General features: G+C 50.0%; 1 protein-coding gene across 1 annotated transcript; it reads right to left on the reverse strand.

Moving 5' to 3' along the window:
- Positions 1-7,234: 7,234 nt before the first annotated feature.
- Positions 7,235-16,066, reverse strand: C5H4orf54 (chromosome 5 C4orf54 homolog). Its single transcript, XM_033060015.1, has 2 exons — positions 11,640-16,066; positions 7,235-7,281 (listed from the first exon to the last, which is right to left on the reverse strand). Exon 1 carries the CDS (start codon positions 16,064-16,066, stop codon positions 11,648-11,650), a length of 4,419 nt encoding a protein of 1,472 aa, XP_032915906.1. The 3' UTR covers positions 7,235-7,281; positions 11,640-11,647.
- Positions 16,067-17,151: the final 1,085 nt, after the last annotated feature.

Raw genomic sequence — 17,151 nt, forward strand, 5'->3', positions numbered from 1 at the left:
CATTGCATAAAAAAAAAATGTACCCCATTGCAGCTCAGCTGATCTCTGGTCCATCTGATTTAATTTTTACAGGACAAGGTGGGCAAGTGCTGTTCACAAAAAAAGTAAAATAAAAAGCCAAGAAAAATGGTTTATTTTTAAAAAACCCAAACTCAAAAGTGGGCAGGAAAACCTCATAAATTCTCATGAAAATTTTTTTACAAGATTATGAAAAAAATCCAAGTTCTTTGGTGTTGTAAAAAAACAAGAGTGCAGAAATCTGCAAAAATCAAACTGTCAGCGGGATGATATAGTCTGCTTGTTGTCTTTCCTGAAAATGCTGACACATTTCTAGTCAAAGCCTAAATAAAACAGGTAAAAATACAGTTGTTTCCAGTCTTATTGTCTGTTACTTTCTGGGTAGGGAAAGCCTCTCATTGGGGAAGGAATGCTGTTGATGGGGGTAAGAGGAACCATTTTACCATTTTACCTTGACAATATGAAGCAATAATTTAAGTTGGTACTCACTTGTCCTGGGCTCCCTCTCTGATCAGGAGATCTCCAGCTGGATGCACCACAGGCTGGATGTGCTTGCCCAAACTCTCCACCTAGAGCAGAGGTAAGACCCAGGCACTCTTCCTGAGTGTCAGTACTGCCCCCAACATCCACTCACAGTCTGCACCCTCTGTGTTGTTGATGCTCTGATACTTTCACTACTGCTTCAGGAACAAACTGAAGGCAAGCTTTTGCATTTGTTATTACTATTTGCTCTTTGTGTAACACAAAACAGAAATAAGAGCAGAAATAAGAGCAGAGCTACTTACTCACATAGCAAGAGGCAGTCTCCTCCTGCAGTGACCTGACACTCTAAATATAGAAGGTGGACAATGAAATAGCTGCCATGACTATTTTACGTGGAGTCAAGGTATCAACAGATGACACCTCAGCCCCACTCTGCCAGGCTTGCTGATCAATTTACAATCCAAAATCAGAATAAAAAGGTTCTAGATAATGCAATTTATATCTGTAAGACCTTTATCTGATACCAGCAATCCCACTGCAAGGCTTACCCCTTCTCAATTTTATCAAATTGAAGAACCAGCCTGTAAAGGGAAATTGTGGAGCTCCCACAGCTTTTACACTTAAACAGAACCCCTGAGATCCACATTGGTCCTTCAGAAGTGATATATTTCTTCATGGATACCCCCTGGCATGGCAGCAGATGCTTCTGAAGCTATCTGACCCCAACAGCTGGACATAATGGGGATTCCAGGAGAGGTTTAGTCCAGCAGCTGGGTAAAGGAAGGCCATGGCTTCCTTACTTGGGCTCCATAGCTACAGAAACAACAAAAGTAACAAACTTCTAAAAATAAGGTGAAATTAATTGCTCGAGCCTGCATTTGAAAAGAAAAAAACAGAGTTACAAACAAAGCAAATGTTCAAAGTGTTTATCAGATCAGTGGGGCTTAATCAATATGTAAAATGTGTATTTAATAATGGTATTACATGTACTTTTAAGTAATCAGCAGTGATAGCAATTAAACAATAATTCATACATGAAGTTTAGAGAAGCAGACAAATTCTCCATCTTTTCTAATTGGAAGCCACAGAAGAAACAGTGCAATGATAATCCAGCTAAGTCCAAAAAGCAGCTCACTTGCAATGAAGACTTGGAAACTTTCCTCTTCAGGTTTCCAGGAGTGCTAATTTTTCAAGATTACTTTTCATCTATTCTTTAAAAAATATTCATATATATAGAGATACAGTTTGGGTTTGGCAGGCAGATTACATATTCTCAATATGCAAACAAACCCAGGGGTCAGCAATTCTAAAATAGGTAATTTTTAAAGGTTTGTTTTTAGTGTTATGTTCTATGTTTGCACAGCTTGTTTAGATCTGACATCAGGGAATTACCTGCTTCTCATTTTACTTTGTTCCTACTCCTTTTGACAATAGAGTTGCACTTTTACTGTCTTGGTCTCGTCATTCCTACCAGTCATATTTTAATGACTGTGTAGAAACTTACAAGATTTTCTCCAACAATCCTTGAAAATCCCAGACATATTCCACCTTTAAGTTTATTTAAGGTATTGTAAGAAATCCATACTTTAATTTCAGTGGATGTAAGTGGTGTGAGGTACTTTGTGACTGGACAAACACTGGTTGCAAGACAGGGCCTCTTAGGGGAAGGTTAAAGTTCATGTCTCTCAGTTTATTTGCTTTTGACCTCTCTTTTGTAGAGGTTTTAGCTTAAATTTGCCATCTCTTGTGAGAAACCAGCAGTGCTTTGAAGATCTTAACACAGTTCCACTGAAATCAAGGTCCAGGAGCTCTCCTTCAGGAAAAGTAGAGTTCCCAAATTTTCCGGTTCACAACCCCAGGTCCCTTTGCAATTTCTGACTTCTCTGATTTTAACAAAGGGATCCAAGGCCCTTCTCTCAGCTCTACACACCCACTATTATTTTGTGTTTGTTTTGGTCACCCTTTATCTCCTGGTAACCCACCTGTTCTTGTTCAGCTAAGCTGGTGTGGCTGCGCTCTTCCTAGTTCATTCCTCCCTCTTCCCCATTCTTCCTTTCAACATCTGCTCTCATTCCAATCTGAAGTCTTCTGGGGCTGCCACATGTGTCTCTGTATGGGAATCACTGCCTAGACATTAGCAGTGAAGCCACCAATCATAACTACTGTGGAGTCAGTGCTAAGGTACAAATTCTAACGAATCTGGAAAGAGAGGAAGGGAGAAAGTCACAAACACCAGAGCACTATTTTGCCAGTGAACTTAAGCTTCCAGCAAGGTGGGAAGGTCATGTAGTGGTGTCTCGGAATGATAAGCACATTCACAGTGGATGTCTTCATACTGTACTGCTTGTAGATAAATAATGAGGTAGGATCAGTTTTCCTTTAAGTATCTCAGGCACATGCTTAAAAGGAATGCCCATTTTAATGTGCCCCTTACATACTGAAAACTGAAAAGCAAAGGTGTTTTTATAAACTGCAAAAGTAAAAATTTAGTTTTCAAGTGTATTTTGGAATTTTTTGGTGTTTGACTCGTGTTTTTTTAAATACTTGGACTTAACAACAGAAAACTTCTCTTTCTCCATGAAGATAGAAGGAGCACCCTAAAGCAGCAAAAGATTTTTCCCAGTAATAGTTCAAGCAGTCAAGCTATCCACTAATAAATTCAGCTTATCTTTGCGCGTATTGTGATATTAGGCAATGAAAATAACATAGAAAGTGAGCAGAAAAAAGTTATTCACACCACCAATTGCTCTCTCTGAATACATTACAACAAAGATGCAGTTCTTTGGATCCCCAAACCCATACACCAGTCAAAGCTAGTTCACTGAAACTGGGGAGTTCTTTCTTAAATTATACTTGAGTAAAAAAAAAAAGCAATGCCAACTTCCCTTTGTCCTAAGAGGAAAGAATAAAGAGAGATCAGGTCAGAAAGAGACTTTCAATGCTGGGACAAACTCAGGGAGACTCTGAGTGCAGAATTTTTGATCTGCTCTCTGGTGAAATCCTTTCTGTTGCTGTTCACATGTTGAACCAAGTAATGCCTCTGTTTTCACTTGTTCTGCACAATAGCCAAGGTAACTTTGCAAATATACAACCAAGCAGGACTGCAGGTTTACTTGCAGTGTGTCTTTTACTGAAAAATACATTTTATTTATCATAACATTCAAGAAAAAAAAAACCAAAAATAAACAACAAAACAAACCCCACCCAACATAATACAAATGCCAACTCATTCAGTTACAAACTTTGGTACTTGGCAGTTTCAGACAGTCTGTTCTCACGTGGCTGTGATGCACTGAAGTGTTCCCACTGTGCAATTCCCAGAGTGACTCCGCCGTCCTTCAATCCCATGCCCATGTCACCCTGCAGTGGGACCACTTCGGGTTTCAGCTACACACTTGCCACAGTGTTGTCTCCATTGAGAGCAGCTCAAAGAGTCCATTTCTCTCCAGTTAAACATCTCCTGTTTCTTAATTATTCCTCCACAGGCAGCAATCATCAACACAATGCATTCACGGCATTTTCCCCTTTGCCTTACAGCCCACCCCTCTCATCAGACATACCACCCACATCCTCTTAACAATCATTATCCTTACTTCACATTTGCACTTTTAAATATCTTTACACTGGTAACTAACCCACCCCTTTAAAAATGAGAGAAAAAAGGGGTGGGGGGAGGAGGGAAAGAAGAAATTAAAAAAAAAAGAAATAAGTGGGAAAAAAAAGCACAAGCATTTTTGAAGTATGTGTTCTCAGATAGCCACAAGTTAATGGCAGTATATAAGCATAAGGAATGACACTTTGGCCATCAACACTAAAGAATAAAGGTAGCATTGAATACAGACAAGGGGGAAAAACACCCCACACAACCCATAAATACATTTCAAATCATTCACCAATTGATACACAAAGGGCTAAATTTGATACGGAGTGAAACCACCCCTGTTGCAAAAGACCAGAACAACATTCTGGTTGGACCATCACTCCAGTCCCACTCAAACTTTTAATTGGATCCTGACCTAAAATGCATGGACAGTTGGCTGGTGCAGCCCTCAAACCCTGACAGCAGGACTGGGAGGGAACTTGAGTGCTGCACAGGATTTTGCCCTGCTTTGCACAGGGGGTGAATTTCAGCGATAACATACTATGACTGCACCGTGAAACATGTAATACTAGCAGCTTGTGAGCCCTGACATGGAGGGCTTGACTCTAATCCAAGATATGTGGCTACACATCACCCCATCCACTGGAGAAATTCACCACTGGGTATACATGGAGGAGCACCATATTACCAGAGTTTTATTCTGATGACCTTTTGTGGCCTTATCTGCTGGGTCCGGCTTGACTCAAGCCCAGAGCCTGGGTTCTGTAAAGTGAAGAACCTGGTGCTCAGGTCTGCAAGGCACTCAGCACTCTGGGATGAGTTCAGCAAAGCTTTGCATAGATGGATGAACGAAAAAATCCTTCCACTAGTCCCCAGGAATCTGCTCAGTTATCTGAAGTTGGATATGCATGTGAAGGCTTTGCTGGGTTTGCGAAGTGAAGCACCTTGCAAAACTGACCCCTTGATGCAAACAAGAAGTCTTTTTAGTAATAGACAAAATCAAGTAAACACTGTTTGACATTAAGATTGACACATTCCACTGAAGTAATCTCCCCTGAGAAAATAAATAGCTGTTGATATTCCCTCATTTCATTGCTTTCATCTCCATAGGCAGTGAAAAAAACCCCTGCAAAATTTTCCTCCAACAAATACATGTTGAAATCCTGGGCACTTGTTTTCTATGCATTTTTTTCCTTTCAAGTACACCGGGTGAAACTGTAAACCTGAGGCTGTGTGTGCAAACCTATATCTCGTAAACTGCAATGTGAAACTCTGCTCCGAGCACCGATATAGGAAAACGTAGGACAGGAACATTTTGGAACAGGGATGCTAGTATTATACTGAATGTCCTGCACACGTGTGTGTCACAGGAAACCATCTACTCTGGTACCTGCACTGTCCTGCAGTCCCAAGTACTGTTCTGTTTAACACCAATACTCTAATCACAACACCTACGGACTCATCAGTCATGAAAAAGGTGGAGAAGCATTCATCTCCTTTATGAGGCAGTCAGCCTGAATCCCAGTGGGAAGTTAAAGCTTGTAATGCAGACTGTACAGTTGAAGAGCACGGGGATTAGCCTTACATGCTATGTGCTCTAGCTAGGCAAACCAAACTCTTTAAAAAGGGTTAGAATATTCACTGGATTTCCACAATGACGAAAATGAGTGAGAAGATACATGAGAAATCACCTGCTGTCTGCACACTTGTAGTGCATTTCATCCTGAGGGCAATTACAATTTGTGCCTGTAAACAAATAAATTGCATTGAAATACAATCTCACACGTAAAGTTAAAGACAGTTCTACCTGAGTTTTCTGTACCTTGTGAGTTACTCAGGAAAATGAAAACCCAGGGCTTGTTCTAAAAACTGCAAACACCAAAACTTCCTTAGCTGCAGGAAACCTCCAGAACAGGTGGAGGAAAATCCTGCCTGTGGACAAATGCTTAAATAAAGAATTCTGGGGTTTGCATTTAGACTTTAAAATTCTAATCTGTTACCTCAAGAAAGCTTTATGTTTTGTAATTTAGGTTTGCTCTTACATTTATTTGCTTCCCAAAATGCTTAACTTAACCAAAATTTTGGGCAGGGAACAGACTACTGAATTTTAGTTTTACTGTTACAATAACAATTCTCTTTTGCTGAGACAAACTAGTTGCTGGTAACAAAACAATCAGTTTGAGCAGAGTTGAACATCACTGCACTGTCAGTAATCTTACTGTATATTTTCTTGTTTGAAAGGTAAATATTTTCTTAGCAAGTTGTAATTGTAGCTCTCAGATAAACCTGTCAAACAGCTAAAGAAACAACTACATAGTACTGAGGCTGTAACATTTAAAAATTCCTCTCACAGAGCAGTGACTAGGATGATGTTTTCAATGAGGTTGCAATTTAAGGAAGAATAGACTGCAGTCTTAAAGAAAAATAAATGCTGTTCTCTCCTTTAGAACCAGGATTTTAAGATATTACATTCAATTTCTGGTTTCCCAGTATTTAAACACTGTCATAATTAAGGCAATTTGTGATATTCAACACAGTACAGAGGAGCATACAAAAAATGAAAGCAATCAAATGTGTTTTCTGACATTTCCACAGTTTGTTTTGAACCATGCCAAAAAACAAACACTAAATTCATTTCTAACTACAGCTCTCTTCATTTGCAATTCCAAGTGGGAAGTAGAAAGTACAAAAAACCATCTGATTGCAAATTGTGGCTAAAACCTATCTGGAAGACCCTCATTTACTGCAATAGGAGAGAGCTGAGGGCTTTATTTTACTTTTGAAGAGCTGCAGGGCTCATCACAACACATTCCAGGGACCCGAATGAAGCTATGTGGTGATCCACACTGAAACACTGCTGCATTCACACCCTGCATCTTACAAACAGCATCGCTACCATTAGCTACCAGAACAGAGGCAATGCCTAAAGCTTGCAGATCAGCTTCAGAACAAAAAGAACTTTGCACAAAATAATGCAGTCATTTAGTGTTGCTCACATAATTAAATGTAGGCATACTCCAAAACAGGGTGGCATTTAGGAGAAAACAAGAAACTTACATGTTTGTTTTGTATGATGAAGAAAAAAAATTGAGAAAACTGTAGAAACAGTTTTTAGGATTAATGCTGAAGAGTTACCAAGTCTATTTCAAATTAAAGAAGCATAATTCTTCTTCTTTATCCTGTGGAAAAAAACAAACAAACAAAACCAGAAAAGCATAATTAATATAGATTGTTAGAGAGCTGCCACAGCAATCTGAACAATCTTTACTCCTCTAGAGAAGTGCATAAACACCTCCTTTGTCATCACACTATTCTTGCTCCTCATTTCCTTAGTTAGTGCCAACAATCAGACAAGGACATCCTACTTTTTAATGGAGTCAATTGTTGGGTTTTTTGAGCAGAACCCATCCTTGCTGCTCAAGGTGTGGAACACGGTGTGCCTTACAGCCTCACAGCTCCCAGGAGACCAGTCCTGGGGAGCCCCATGGCCACAGGTGGAAAGAGGGCGGTGTGACCTATGTGGGATTTAAAGCGATTCATCTGCTCAGTTAAAGACCTGGGCACTTTCCTTACCAACACAGCATCCAGCATGGAATGCATCAGGAAAAGGGAAACAACCCATATCCATGTGCTCTAAGGTTTGTGGAGTTAACACTTAAATACCGGGTCAGGAAATCATCCTGGGCAGGAGGAGTCATTAAGGCCACCATGAACTTTTATTTACCAAGGCTCAGCAGTATTGAAATGTCTCCTAAGTAGCCACAGTTTTGAACACAAGGTCACGCTTATTTCCATTTGTAGACTGATTTACTAGATCAAATGTTAGAGCCTGTTGGTTCTTGGAATATTCCAGCATTTCCCACTAAAACTGGATAAATTCTTTACTAAATTCTCAGCAAAGGCATCAGCATAAGTAAACCCTGTGTACTGCATATTACACTGTAAGTTGACTTCTTGACTTGGTAGTGTAGAATATACATCCTGCTGAACAGAGAACAGCTAAAACAAAGTTTTAAAGTATCAATTTATGAGCCTCTAAAAATAGTTTTTATATGCTCTCCACACAAAATTAATTTTTAAAAGCGGGTATACATTATATGATAGCAGTTAGGAAGAAAACACAACTAATAAGTATATAATCATATATATTCCTGTACCTATAAGGTGTTTATGCTAATGGTTTAAACAGAACAATGAAAAATACCCTTCTAATATTGGCATTGCAATTTACTACAATTGCTTTCTACTTTGCTACCTGTTCTTTTCCCATTTATTTGCCTAACACAAATTGCAGCAATTCCAGAGGGTAAAATGTGGGAATAGATACAAAAGTTAAAAACACATTTTCACTCACTCATGCTGGGAATGAGCTCCTGTAAGGCAGTTCACTCTCTACAGGTCGCTTCTGTCTAGGCCTGGATGCAAGTTTATTTGAACTGAAAATTAGCATCAAGGAAGAAGTGCAGCAGGCAAGGACGATGTTGCTAAAGCTCCCCATTTACTGTGAGTGAAGAAGAGGAGGGAGAGAAGCAACCTTATGATACCACTCAGAAATATGCACATATTTCCCACTATTTTCTGCATATCAAAAACCTAAGAATAGTTCAGAAATGGCAGTTTGGATTTTGTCAGAACACAGATTGAAGGGATCCGTTTTATCCCAATGATTATGCAGAAAAGAGCCCCAGATACAAAGGGAAGTGCTGGAAGAGCAGTGGATGTGCAGAGGATTTGGTGTTAATCCACCACGGGCATCACACCATTGCCAAAACCTTAAGTCACACTGACCTCCCACAGATGACAGAGACCAAGATGGAGCACTCCCTAACACCGTGATACAGTTTGTGAACGAAGATGTGAAAAAAATAGAGCAAAGAAGAGAAGATAATATGTACAGGGCAAAAAGGAATTCAGGAGTGGAGAAAAAGAACATTCATTCAACTCGTTTTGCCTAGTGAAAAAAGGCACCTGAAAGGATAGTACTTTATTCAACTCTCACACTCAAAGGATAAAATCTGGCTGGTTTAAAATTCATTTTAGGATCTCCACAGCATTGCTGCAATCAAAAAATCCTGGTGTGGTGTGAAAGCAACTAATTGGAATTTAAAAAGTTAACAACCATTCACCCTTAGATTCACATGAAATTATACTGTTGTTCTTGTTCGGGGAAAAACACCACGCAGAGCAAACAAATGCTTTTCATTAGGAATGGAATGACAAGAGATAGAGGAAAATAATGGAAAACAAAAGACAAAGCAGATAATAAAAGAGAGAAAATGAGAAAAAAATCATCCATAGGGGCATGAAAGTTTAGTAGGTGAATGAAAATAACAGGGAGAAGAAGGCTACAAATGTGATTCCTCTCTGGCATATACCTAATTTTCCACTGAGAGATAATAATACCAAATAACCAAAAGAATAACCGATGTCTAATGACAAGTTAAACACATCCTGCAGCATGCAGTTAAGAACTGTCAGAATAGGTCAAGGAAAAAAGGTGCATCCATTGTCCAGCAGCAGGACACCTCCCTCAGCAGGTCGGAGACAGCCCAGAGGAGGCACCCTCTGAATTAGACAACAAGTGCCTTGGCATGATCAAAGATTGGAAGGATGGTAAAATTAAAGCAAAGTCTGCACACTGCTGAATGACCTTCTCTACTGAGTGTGCACGTTTTTGCATCACCAGCTTTTGGGGCAGCTTTCACACAGTTTTTCAGTGGTAGAGCTCTGACACTACACAACAAAGCAGAGCTTCTGTTTCAACTTCACCAGTGAGAAAGAGTAATTTGGTGAGAGCAGCACCTGCCTCACCAGGCACTGAAAGCAAACTAAATACATGATAACAGGATAACCCTCTGGGAACTGAGGAGCAGGGCACACCAGGAAATATGATGTTTTTCACTTTTAAAGAGTCACACAAGAAAAGCTGGAGGTTTCCATTTAAATAGCTACTGTTACAAATGCATCTACTATATACCCCACCTTTTCAAACACGCCAAGTCTCTAATATGAAATCTAACAAATTCCTTCTGCTAGCAGTCCCAATTCAGCCTCCAGAAATGGAAAATAATGGACTACTTTTTGCCATTTCATCTAGGTTCTCTGACTTTACCGGCAAGATGAACTCAAGTAGCACAGCAGAGCTCAAGTTGAACTGGCATGTTGCCCGTCCTGAGTGACCCATAAGGGCCAATGAAAACAATTTCATCCACAACCAGGATAAAAGAATAGGACTTTCAAGATGAAATAATTACAAGCAGAGAAGTAAGTGTATGAATCACATCAATAAGGTTTCATTCAACAAATAATCTACCATGTAGTAGATGATGCAAACTAAAAACATATATTAAAGCAAAATAAATAACCCAAGAACTGGAAGATAAAATTTAACCTCATGCATGAAACTGGACAAAGCTGAGTGCAAACTGGTGACAAACTTCTGACTGTTGCCAGTCTTCCACTCTTTTTCTTTGCGTTTTCATATACACCAAAAAACCAACTCTATGAGTTCTTGGTAAGCCACAGAAGATTTGTCAGCTCTGCCTAATACTGCACGTGATAAAGATGAGCCATGCATTCTAATGCAAGAGGCAGAAGGAGCAGTGACACCAATCCTGAAGGCACTTCGGTAATATTTCTGGTCTTTTAAATGAAATGTCATGGTTCCTTGGTTTTCTTGCACAGGACATACTGCACCATGCTGGTTCCAGTGCATGCTGTAAGCCAAGTCCTGTGCCCTCCTCCTTGCTCCTATACAGGTACTCAGGGCCCCTACATGTCCATCCCTGAATTTGGAGGCTGGTGCTGGGTTACAGCCCAGGTAGCTGGACACTGTCAGGACTCTGGCACTCCAAGCTCAGAGTTGCTGTGTAAAACTGTGCTGTGCAGCAGTGCCCCGGGGAGCCCTCCTGCAGCACAGGCAGCTGTGGGCACCTCTAGCCCTGCCAGCAGCCCCATGGTTCCAGGACAGCACACCTGGGACTGCTCCATGCATCCTGCTTCCTCAACCCACAAATAAGAAGGACCCAAAATATGGGTTTGCTTCCATCAGACCCCTCTCCCACTCTTCTTGAATTTGGGGAGAAACAGGTTCAGGAGAAAGAGAGAAGTGCTCATCTTCCCTCAGGAGGAAGAGGTGAGAGGTGAGACAAGAGAAGGATGTGATGCCAGGGTGAAGGGGTTCTTTCATGGCTTGCAAGATGGGTCCAGATGATAGATCTAGAGATGCCCAACCACACTGCCATCCCCGGGAGCAATGGGAGGTGCCCCAGCCAAGGGGCTGCACAAATACATAGCTGTGAAGAGCAGCTATGGTGTGCTTCTCTGAAACTGGCAAAAAAAGAGAAGCTCCAAGGAAGAGTGACTGCACCAAAGAGTGTGCCTAACCTTTCTGTATTTTACGCTCTGGTGAGGGCTCCTCTGCGGACCCTCTTTCCCCTTAAGAGAAGCTGTGGCACTGCTATCATTTGGCCATTAACCCGTTGTGCCCTGACCCGTCACCGGTGACTGCCGTGCCCGACGGGCAGCACACACTCACCGCGCTCTTCACCGGTGCTCCACCACAAAGCGCATGGTGGTGCCGTCGAAGGAGGGCGGCGCGACGATCCGAGGGCCGGTGGCCGGCGCTGTGATGCTGATGACCGGCTTGGCCTCGGCTGCCCCGTGCCGCGGCGGCGGCGGGCCCTTGCTGGTAGCCACGTAGTAGGGGCTCTCGGCAAAAGCTGCCTCTGGCGCGGCGGGGCTGCCAGGCTCTGCCGGGGCGCTGGCATCGCTGCCCGAGTGGGACAGCGGGCGCTGCAGGGCGCCGGCGGGCAGCACGGTGGCGGCAGGCAGGAGCCCGGGGTAGAGCATGTACGTGGCGCCGTAGGCACCGGCATTGAGGGTGAGGGGCGAGAGCGGCAGCGGGACGGGAGCGACGGCCGGCTGCTGCGGCACTGGCACCTCCACGTACTGCCCGGTCTCGGGATCGAAGAGGCGCCGCTTGAGGGGCTGCTGCACCGGCGTGTCCACCAGGTAGTACTGCCCGGTGCTCACGTCCAGCAGCACCTTGCGCTGCGTCTGCGGGAAGGGCTCGGCCGTTGTGGCCGCGGCGGGCACGGAGGGCGAGAAGCAGAGCAGCGGCGGGGCGGCGCCGGGCAGGGCGGCGAAGGGCAGCGGCGGGCGGTACACGGCGGCAGGCGGGCCCTCGGCGGGCGGCGGGGCGGCGGCGGGAGGCTCCTCGGCGGGCGGGGGACCAGGCGGCGGCCTGGGGTTGCCGGGGGGCTTGGCCGTGCCGAAGGGCTGCAGGCTGCACAGCGCGGCCGCCGCCGCTGACGCCGACACCGCGCTGGGGCGGACGCCGCCGCCCGCCGCCGTGGTCCCCGGGGACGGGGGGGAGCCGGGTTCGGTGGCCGCCTTCAGCGGCAGGGACAGATAGTTCCCGCAGTCGGGGCCGCGCTCCGCATCGCCGCCGCCCGCGGGCAGCCGAGGGGAGCGCGGCGCTGCCGGGCCCCGCAGGTCGCCCTCGGGGGGGGGCTTGGGCGGCGCGGGGGCTGCGGCTCCGCCCGTCCCGCGGAGCGTGAGGAGGGCGCGGGGGGCGGCGGCAGGCTCGACCCGGGGAGCGGGCGGGCCGCGCTGCCGCTGCCGGGCCAGGCTCTCGAAGGCGGCCGCCTTGGCCGAGACCTTGTCGGCGGCGCTGTTAGACGGGCGGCGGGGCAGCCGCTCGCCGCTCGGCCCCTTGCCCGACGGCTCCTCCGCCTTGTCGGCCGGCGGCGGCGGGGGCGGAGCGGCAGCGGCGGCGGGTCGGGACCCGGCGCCCCGCTCCTGGCTGGCGATGAGGGAGAGGACGTGGCTGTCGGTGATGGGCAGAGGGTCGCTCTTGCGCTTCCACTCGCGCTTGTTGAAGCTGTAGAGCTCCTCCATGCTCCGCACCGCCGCCGTCAGCTTCTCCAGCGCGTTCTGCACCGGCGCTGCCTTGCTCTCCTCCCGCGGGTCCTCCTCCGGTCCCCGGCCCCTCTCGGCGGGCGGCAGTGGGGGCTGGTGTCTCCAGGGAGCGGAGGATTTGGAGACGATCTTGAGCACAGCCGGCTGGCGAGCATCGCTCTTGTTCGGGGCGATGGTGGCCACTGGCAGCCTGCCCGAGGTGCGGTGTACCAGGACGGTGCCCTCCGGGGGGCAGGCGGGCACTTTGCCCGGCGCCTTGGCCCCCGCCTCGGTGGGCTTGGTGCCGGTGTGGCCGACAGCCTGGCAGGTGATGACCACGGGGGAGAGCGACCGGGGGACACCGGCGATGACCAGCTGCTGCCGGGGCTTCTGCTCCGGCCCGCCTTGCTCGGAGGCGCCGCTGCCCTTGTCGCTGCTGTTATCTCCCGAGTCAGCGCTGTAGGAGCTTTTGATGAGCTTCCGCACGTCGCGCACCTGATGGAGGATCCCCTGGGCTCTGTACTTGCTGTCCCTCACGTCGCGCACCAGGAACTGCGGCACTTTGTCGGAGCTGTCCCCAGCCTTGAGAGGCTTGGGGGGCTGTCCCCTGCCCTCCTCCAGCGGTCGGCCTGCGATCTGCGGCGTCAGCAGCTGGGCGATGCTGAAAGCGGCGTCCCGGGGCTGCTGCACGCTGCCCAGGCTGATCTTGATCTCGGGGGCTTTGGGTTTGGCGGCGGGGGGCGAGGCGGCGGCGGCGGGCGAGGAGACGGCGGCGGCCGCGGCGGAGCACTTGGTCGCCCTCTTGCCAGGTTCCTTCTCCCGAGGAGTGTGCTGAATGGCGGGGACGAACAGCCGGGACATCTTGGTGGACTTGCCGGCAGAGATCTCACCCAGGTCGGCTCGCCAGTCGTGCTTGGGAGAGAGTTTCAGCTTACCGACGGGGGCCCTCTCCTCCTTCCTTTCCGCCTCCCGCTCCTTCCAGGACCTGAAGGCGCTGTTCTGGCTGCGGAGGAAGGTGGCCTTGATGGCCTCCGAGGCGCTGCGTTTCACCTCGCACAGCTCCTCCGAGAGCGCCCGGTCCAGGCTGCGGTTCCCCTCGCGGGGCGTCGACGCCTTGGAGGCCGGAGATCGGCCCCCGCCGCCCTCGCCCGCATCCTCCGCCGGCGCCGCGGCGCAGTCCGAGCCGCCCTCCGAGTGCCGGGAGTTCTGCCGCTGCACGCCGTCCTCTCGCTGCCGCTCCCGGCTGGCGCTGCCGCCGGTGGGTTCCGGCTCCCGGCCCGTGCCCGGCCCGGTGTAGGAAGTGTCGGTGATCTCGCCCCGCTCCATCTTGAACTCGTGCTCCAGCTGCATCTTCTTGGAGATGACGTTTTTGAGAAGGCTGGAGGCGAACCTGGACTTCTTGCTGGACCCCTTCCCGCCGCCCTCCACCGCCGGCGGCTCCCCGGCCTCGGCGGCATCGCCGAGGTCCAGCAGGGTCACCACCCGGGAGCCCGCCCGCAGCCGCCGCGGCGTTTCGACGTGGGCGATCTCCCCGTCGAGCTTGCTGACCACGAACTCAAGGGCTTTGGTCTGCGAGCGGCCGGAGCGCAGCAGGCTGGGCTCGGCTCTCGGCCCCAGACTGCCGCACTTGAGGTCCAGGTAGGTGGACCAGCGGTTGATGCCCAGGGCATTGTCGGACAGCGAGGCGGAGGAGGCGCGGGAGCCGGGGCGCAAGGTGTCGAAATAGGGGTACGCCAGGCTGCGGAAAGCCCTGGCCGTAAGGTTTCGCACCTCTTTGTCGGCATCGTCCAGCTCGCTGACGGCGCTGGAGGCGCCGCTGGAGTGTTCGCCCGCCCTGGCGGCCCCGCACCGCGTCTGCAGCCGCGCGGGCACCGCGATGAACTTTTTCGCGTGGTCGCGGACCGCATCCTGTTTTAAACTCGCACTGCGGTCTGGAGCCGCGGCGACACGGAGACTCATGTCGCCTTCATGCTTGGCAGCGTAAACAGTGTTTTGCTTTCCGTGCACGTTGCTAGACTCATTTATAGCCCGGGAAGCGGCTTTGATTGATAGGAGAAGCTGGGCGCCCGGGCTCCCGCCGGGGCGGCCGGGCTGCTTGGACCGGCTTTCCCCCGAGCTGGCGCGCTTGTCCCCGCCGGGGGTGTCGTGTTCGGAGGTAAGGCTGACGATCTCGGTGCTGCTGGTGTTGTCGATGCTGTCCGTCTGGTTGTTGGGGTCGCTGGTGGTCGTGCTAAGGTAGCAGCTATTCTCCTCCTCCTCCGTCAGCGTGTCCCCCGGGGTCTCGTCGCTTCCGAAGGAGGCGTAGTCAACGAAGGAGTAGATCACGTTGTTATCCTCGAAGTCCCAGCGGGCGGCCAGCCCCGCGTCGAAGTCCATGTCGTGGTCCACCTCGCTGAGCTGGATCTCCTGCGTGCTGATATAGTGCGCCTCGTCGCGGCCGCCACCGGGAGGGGTGCCCGGGGGGGCGCCGGGGGGAGTCGCCTTGCGCCCCGCGACCTCATCCTCCACTTCGCTTTCGTAGCCGAAGGAGGACGATGATGTTTTGCCCTCCGTCGACACCGGGTCGCTCATCGCGGGAAAGTCGTCGGCCTTGGTCACGGGCGAGGGGCAGGAGGAGGAGGAGGACTCCGGACAGCCCCCCGCCTCCGGCGTCCTGCCGCTCCCCGCCGCTTCCACGGAGCCGGGGCCGGTGTCGGCGCCGCATTCCGCCGCTGCCGGGGAAGGAGGGCGATCCCGCCCGTGGTCCAAGGATGCTGGCCCTGCTTCCTTCCCCAGGGGTCCACCGCTCGCCGAGTCGCCATCCCCGGTCCCACCGGCTCCGCTATCCGGTGTGGGACCGGCCGCTCCCTCCGCGCCGCCGGCCGGGGCCAGCTCGGGCTTCTGGCAGCTTTCCTCCGGCCCCCGCGGCGAGCCGCGGATCTCCACGTACGCCGACTCCTTCTCCTCCTGAATGGGCGCCTCCGGGTCGGGGTTCGGGTTCGGGCGCGGGCTCGGGTCCCGTTCTGCCGCCGCGCCCTCCGGGCCGGCTCGGGGGCTGGCGGGCCGCTGGCCGGGCGCGTCCATGCCGGGGCCGTCGGGGCGCGGCAGTGGCCCGCGGGGGCGGGCAGGCACGTGCCGGGGGGACGGGGGGGCAGCGGCCGCCCACGCCCTGCCCTCCCCTCCCTGCCCTCCCCTCCTGTCCCCTCCCGTCCCCTCCTCCGCCCGGCGCGCTAGCTCCTGGCCCGGGCGGCCATCGCCGCCGCGGGGCGGAGGGGTCGGGCCGGGCTTAGCTCCCCTCGCGGAGCTCCGCGGCACAGGGCAGGCAGCGCGGCCACTGCGGGGGAGCTGGCCCTGCACATCCCAGGTCCTACGGGTTTTCCGAGATGGTCTTCACTTGGGCGGCGGCGTCACTTAGGCCGGCTGAACGAAATCCTATTTTAAACATCTGTGTTTGCCGGAATAAAGGCGCCCGGACACCCCTTGGAAGGGGAGAGCTGCCCATGCCTACAAAAACGCTGCCACTACCCGGCTCCCCAGGGAGCCGGCGGCCCCGGCTGCAGGAGACACCTTCCAGGGCACTGGCTGGGCACGCAGCGTGCCAGCAGCAAGTGCACCCTCGTTCTACTCGTTCTACACGTAGCAGCGCTGAACAGCTACTTTCTTCCCTGAGTCATCCCCTTGCATCCTGTGTCCCCATTTGAAGGAAGTGTGGTGGCATAGGGTCGCCCTATGGATGGCAGCCTGGCCCTGCACCTTTACAATGGTCCAGAGAGCCACCAGTCTCCCAAGAAATCTTTCTCTTTCCTAGAAATGCCGGTTTAGACACAACCAGCACCTGAGACCTATTAATAGGCATTTCTATGGCATGCCTGACCTTTGGTGGCCGAGAGCTTTACTGAGTGATCACCAAGATGGCAAACCAAAAATCAGTCCAACACCATGGAAGTTTTGAAAAGGCAAGCTAGTTAAACACTGGGGAGGAGAAACAAAGGAAAGTGAGACATGTTGAGGAGCAGCCCTCAGGTATACAATGCAGATAATGTCCTAAATTCACAGCTTAAAAAACAACATTCCAAATTTACAGTTTTTGATCACTGAGGTGAGCAAGCTGGCACTGGGCTGGTAACACTTGAACTGAAGTGTGGGAGAGTTGTGGAAATCCCTAAAGT

Source organism: Catharus ustulatus, chromosome 5, assembly GCF_009819885.2.
Source record: "Catharus ustulatus isolate bCatUst1 chromosome 5, bCatUst1.pri.v2, whole genome shotgun sequence".
Classification (NCBI taxonomy): Eukaryota; Metazoa; Chordata; class Aves; order Passeriformes; family Turdidae; genus Catharus; species Catharus ustulatus.

What these genes read in the sequence shown, in the direction of transcription:
- C5H4orf54 (XM_033060015.1), bottom strand. Translation starts at nt 16,066, where the DNA reads ATGGACGCGCCCGGCCAGCGGCCCGCCAGCCCCCGAGCCGGCCCGGAG.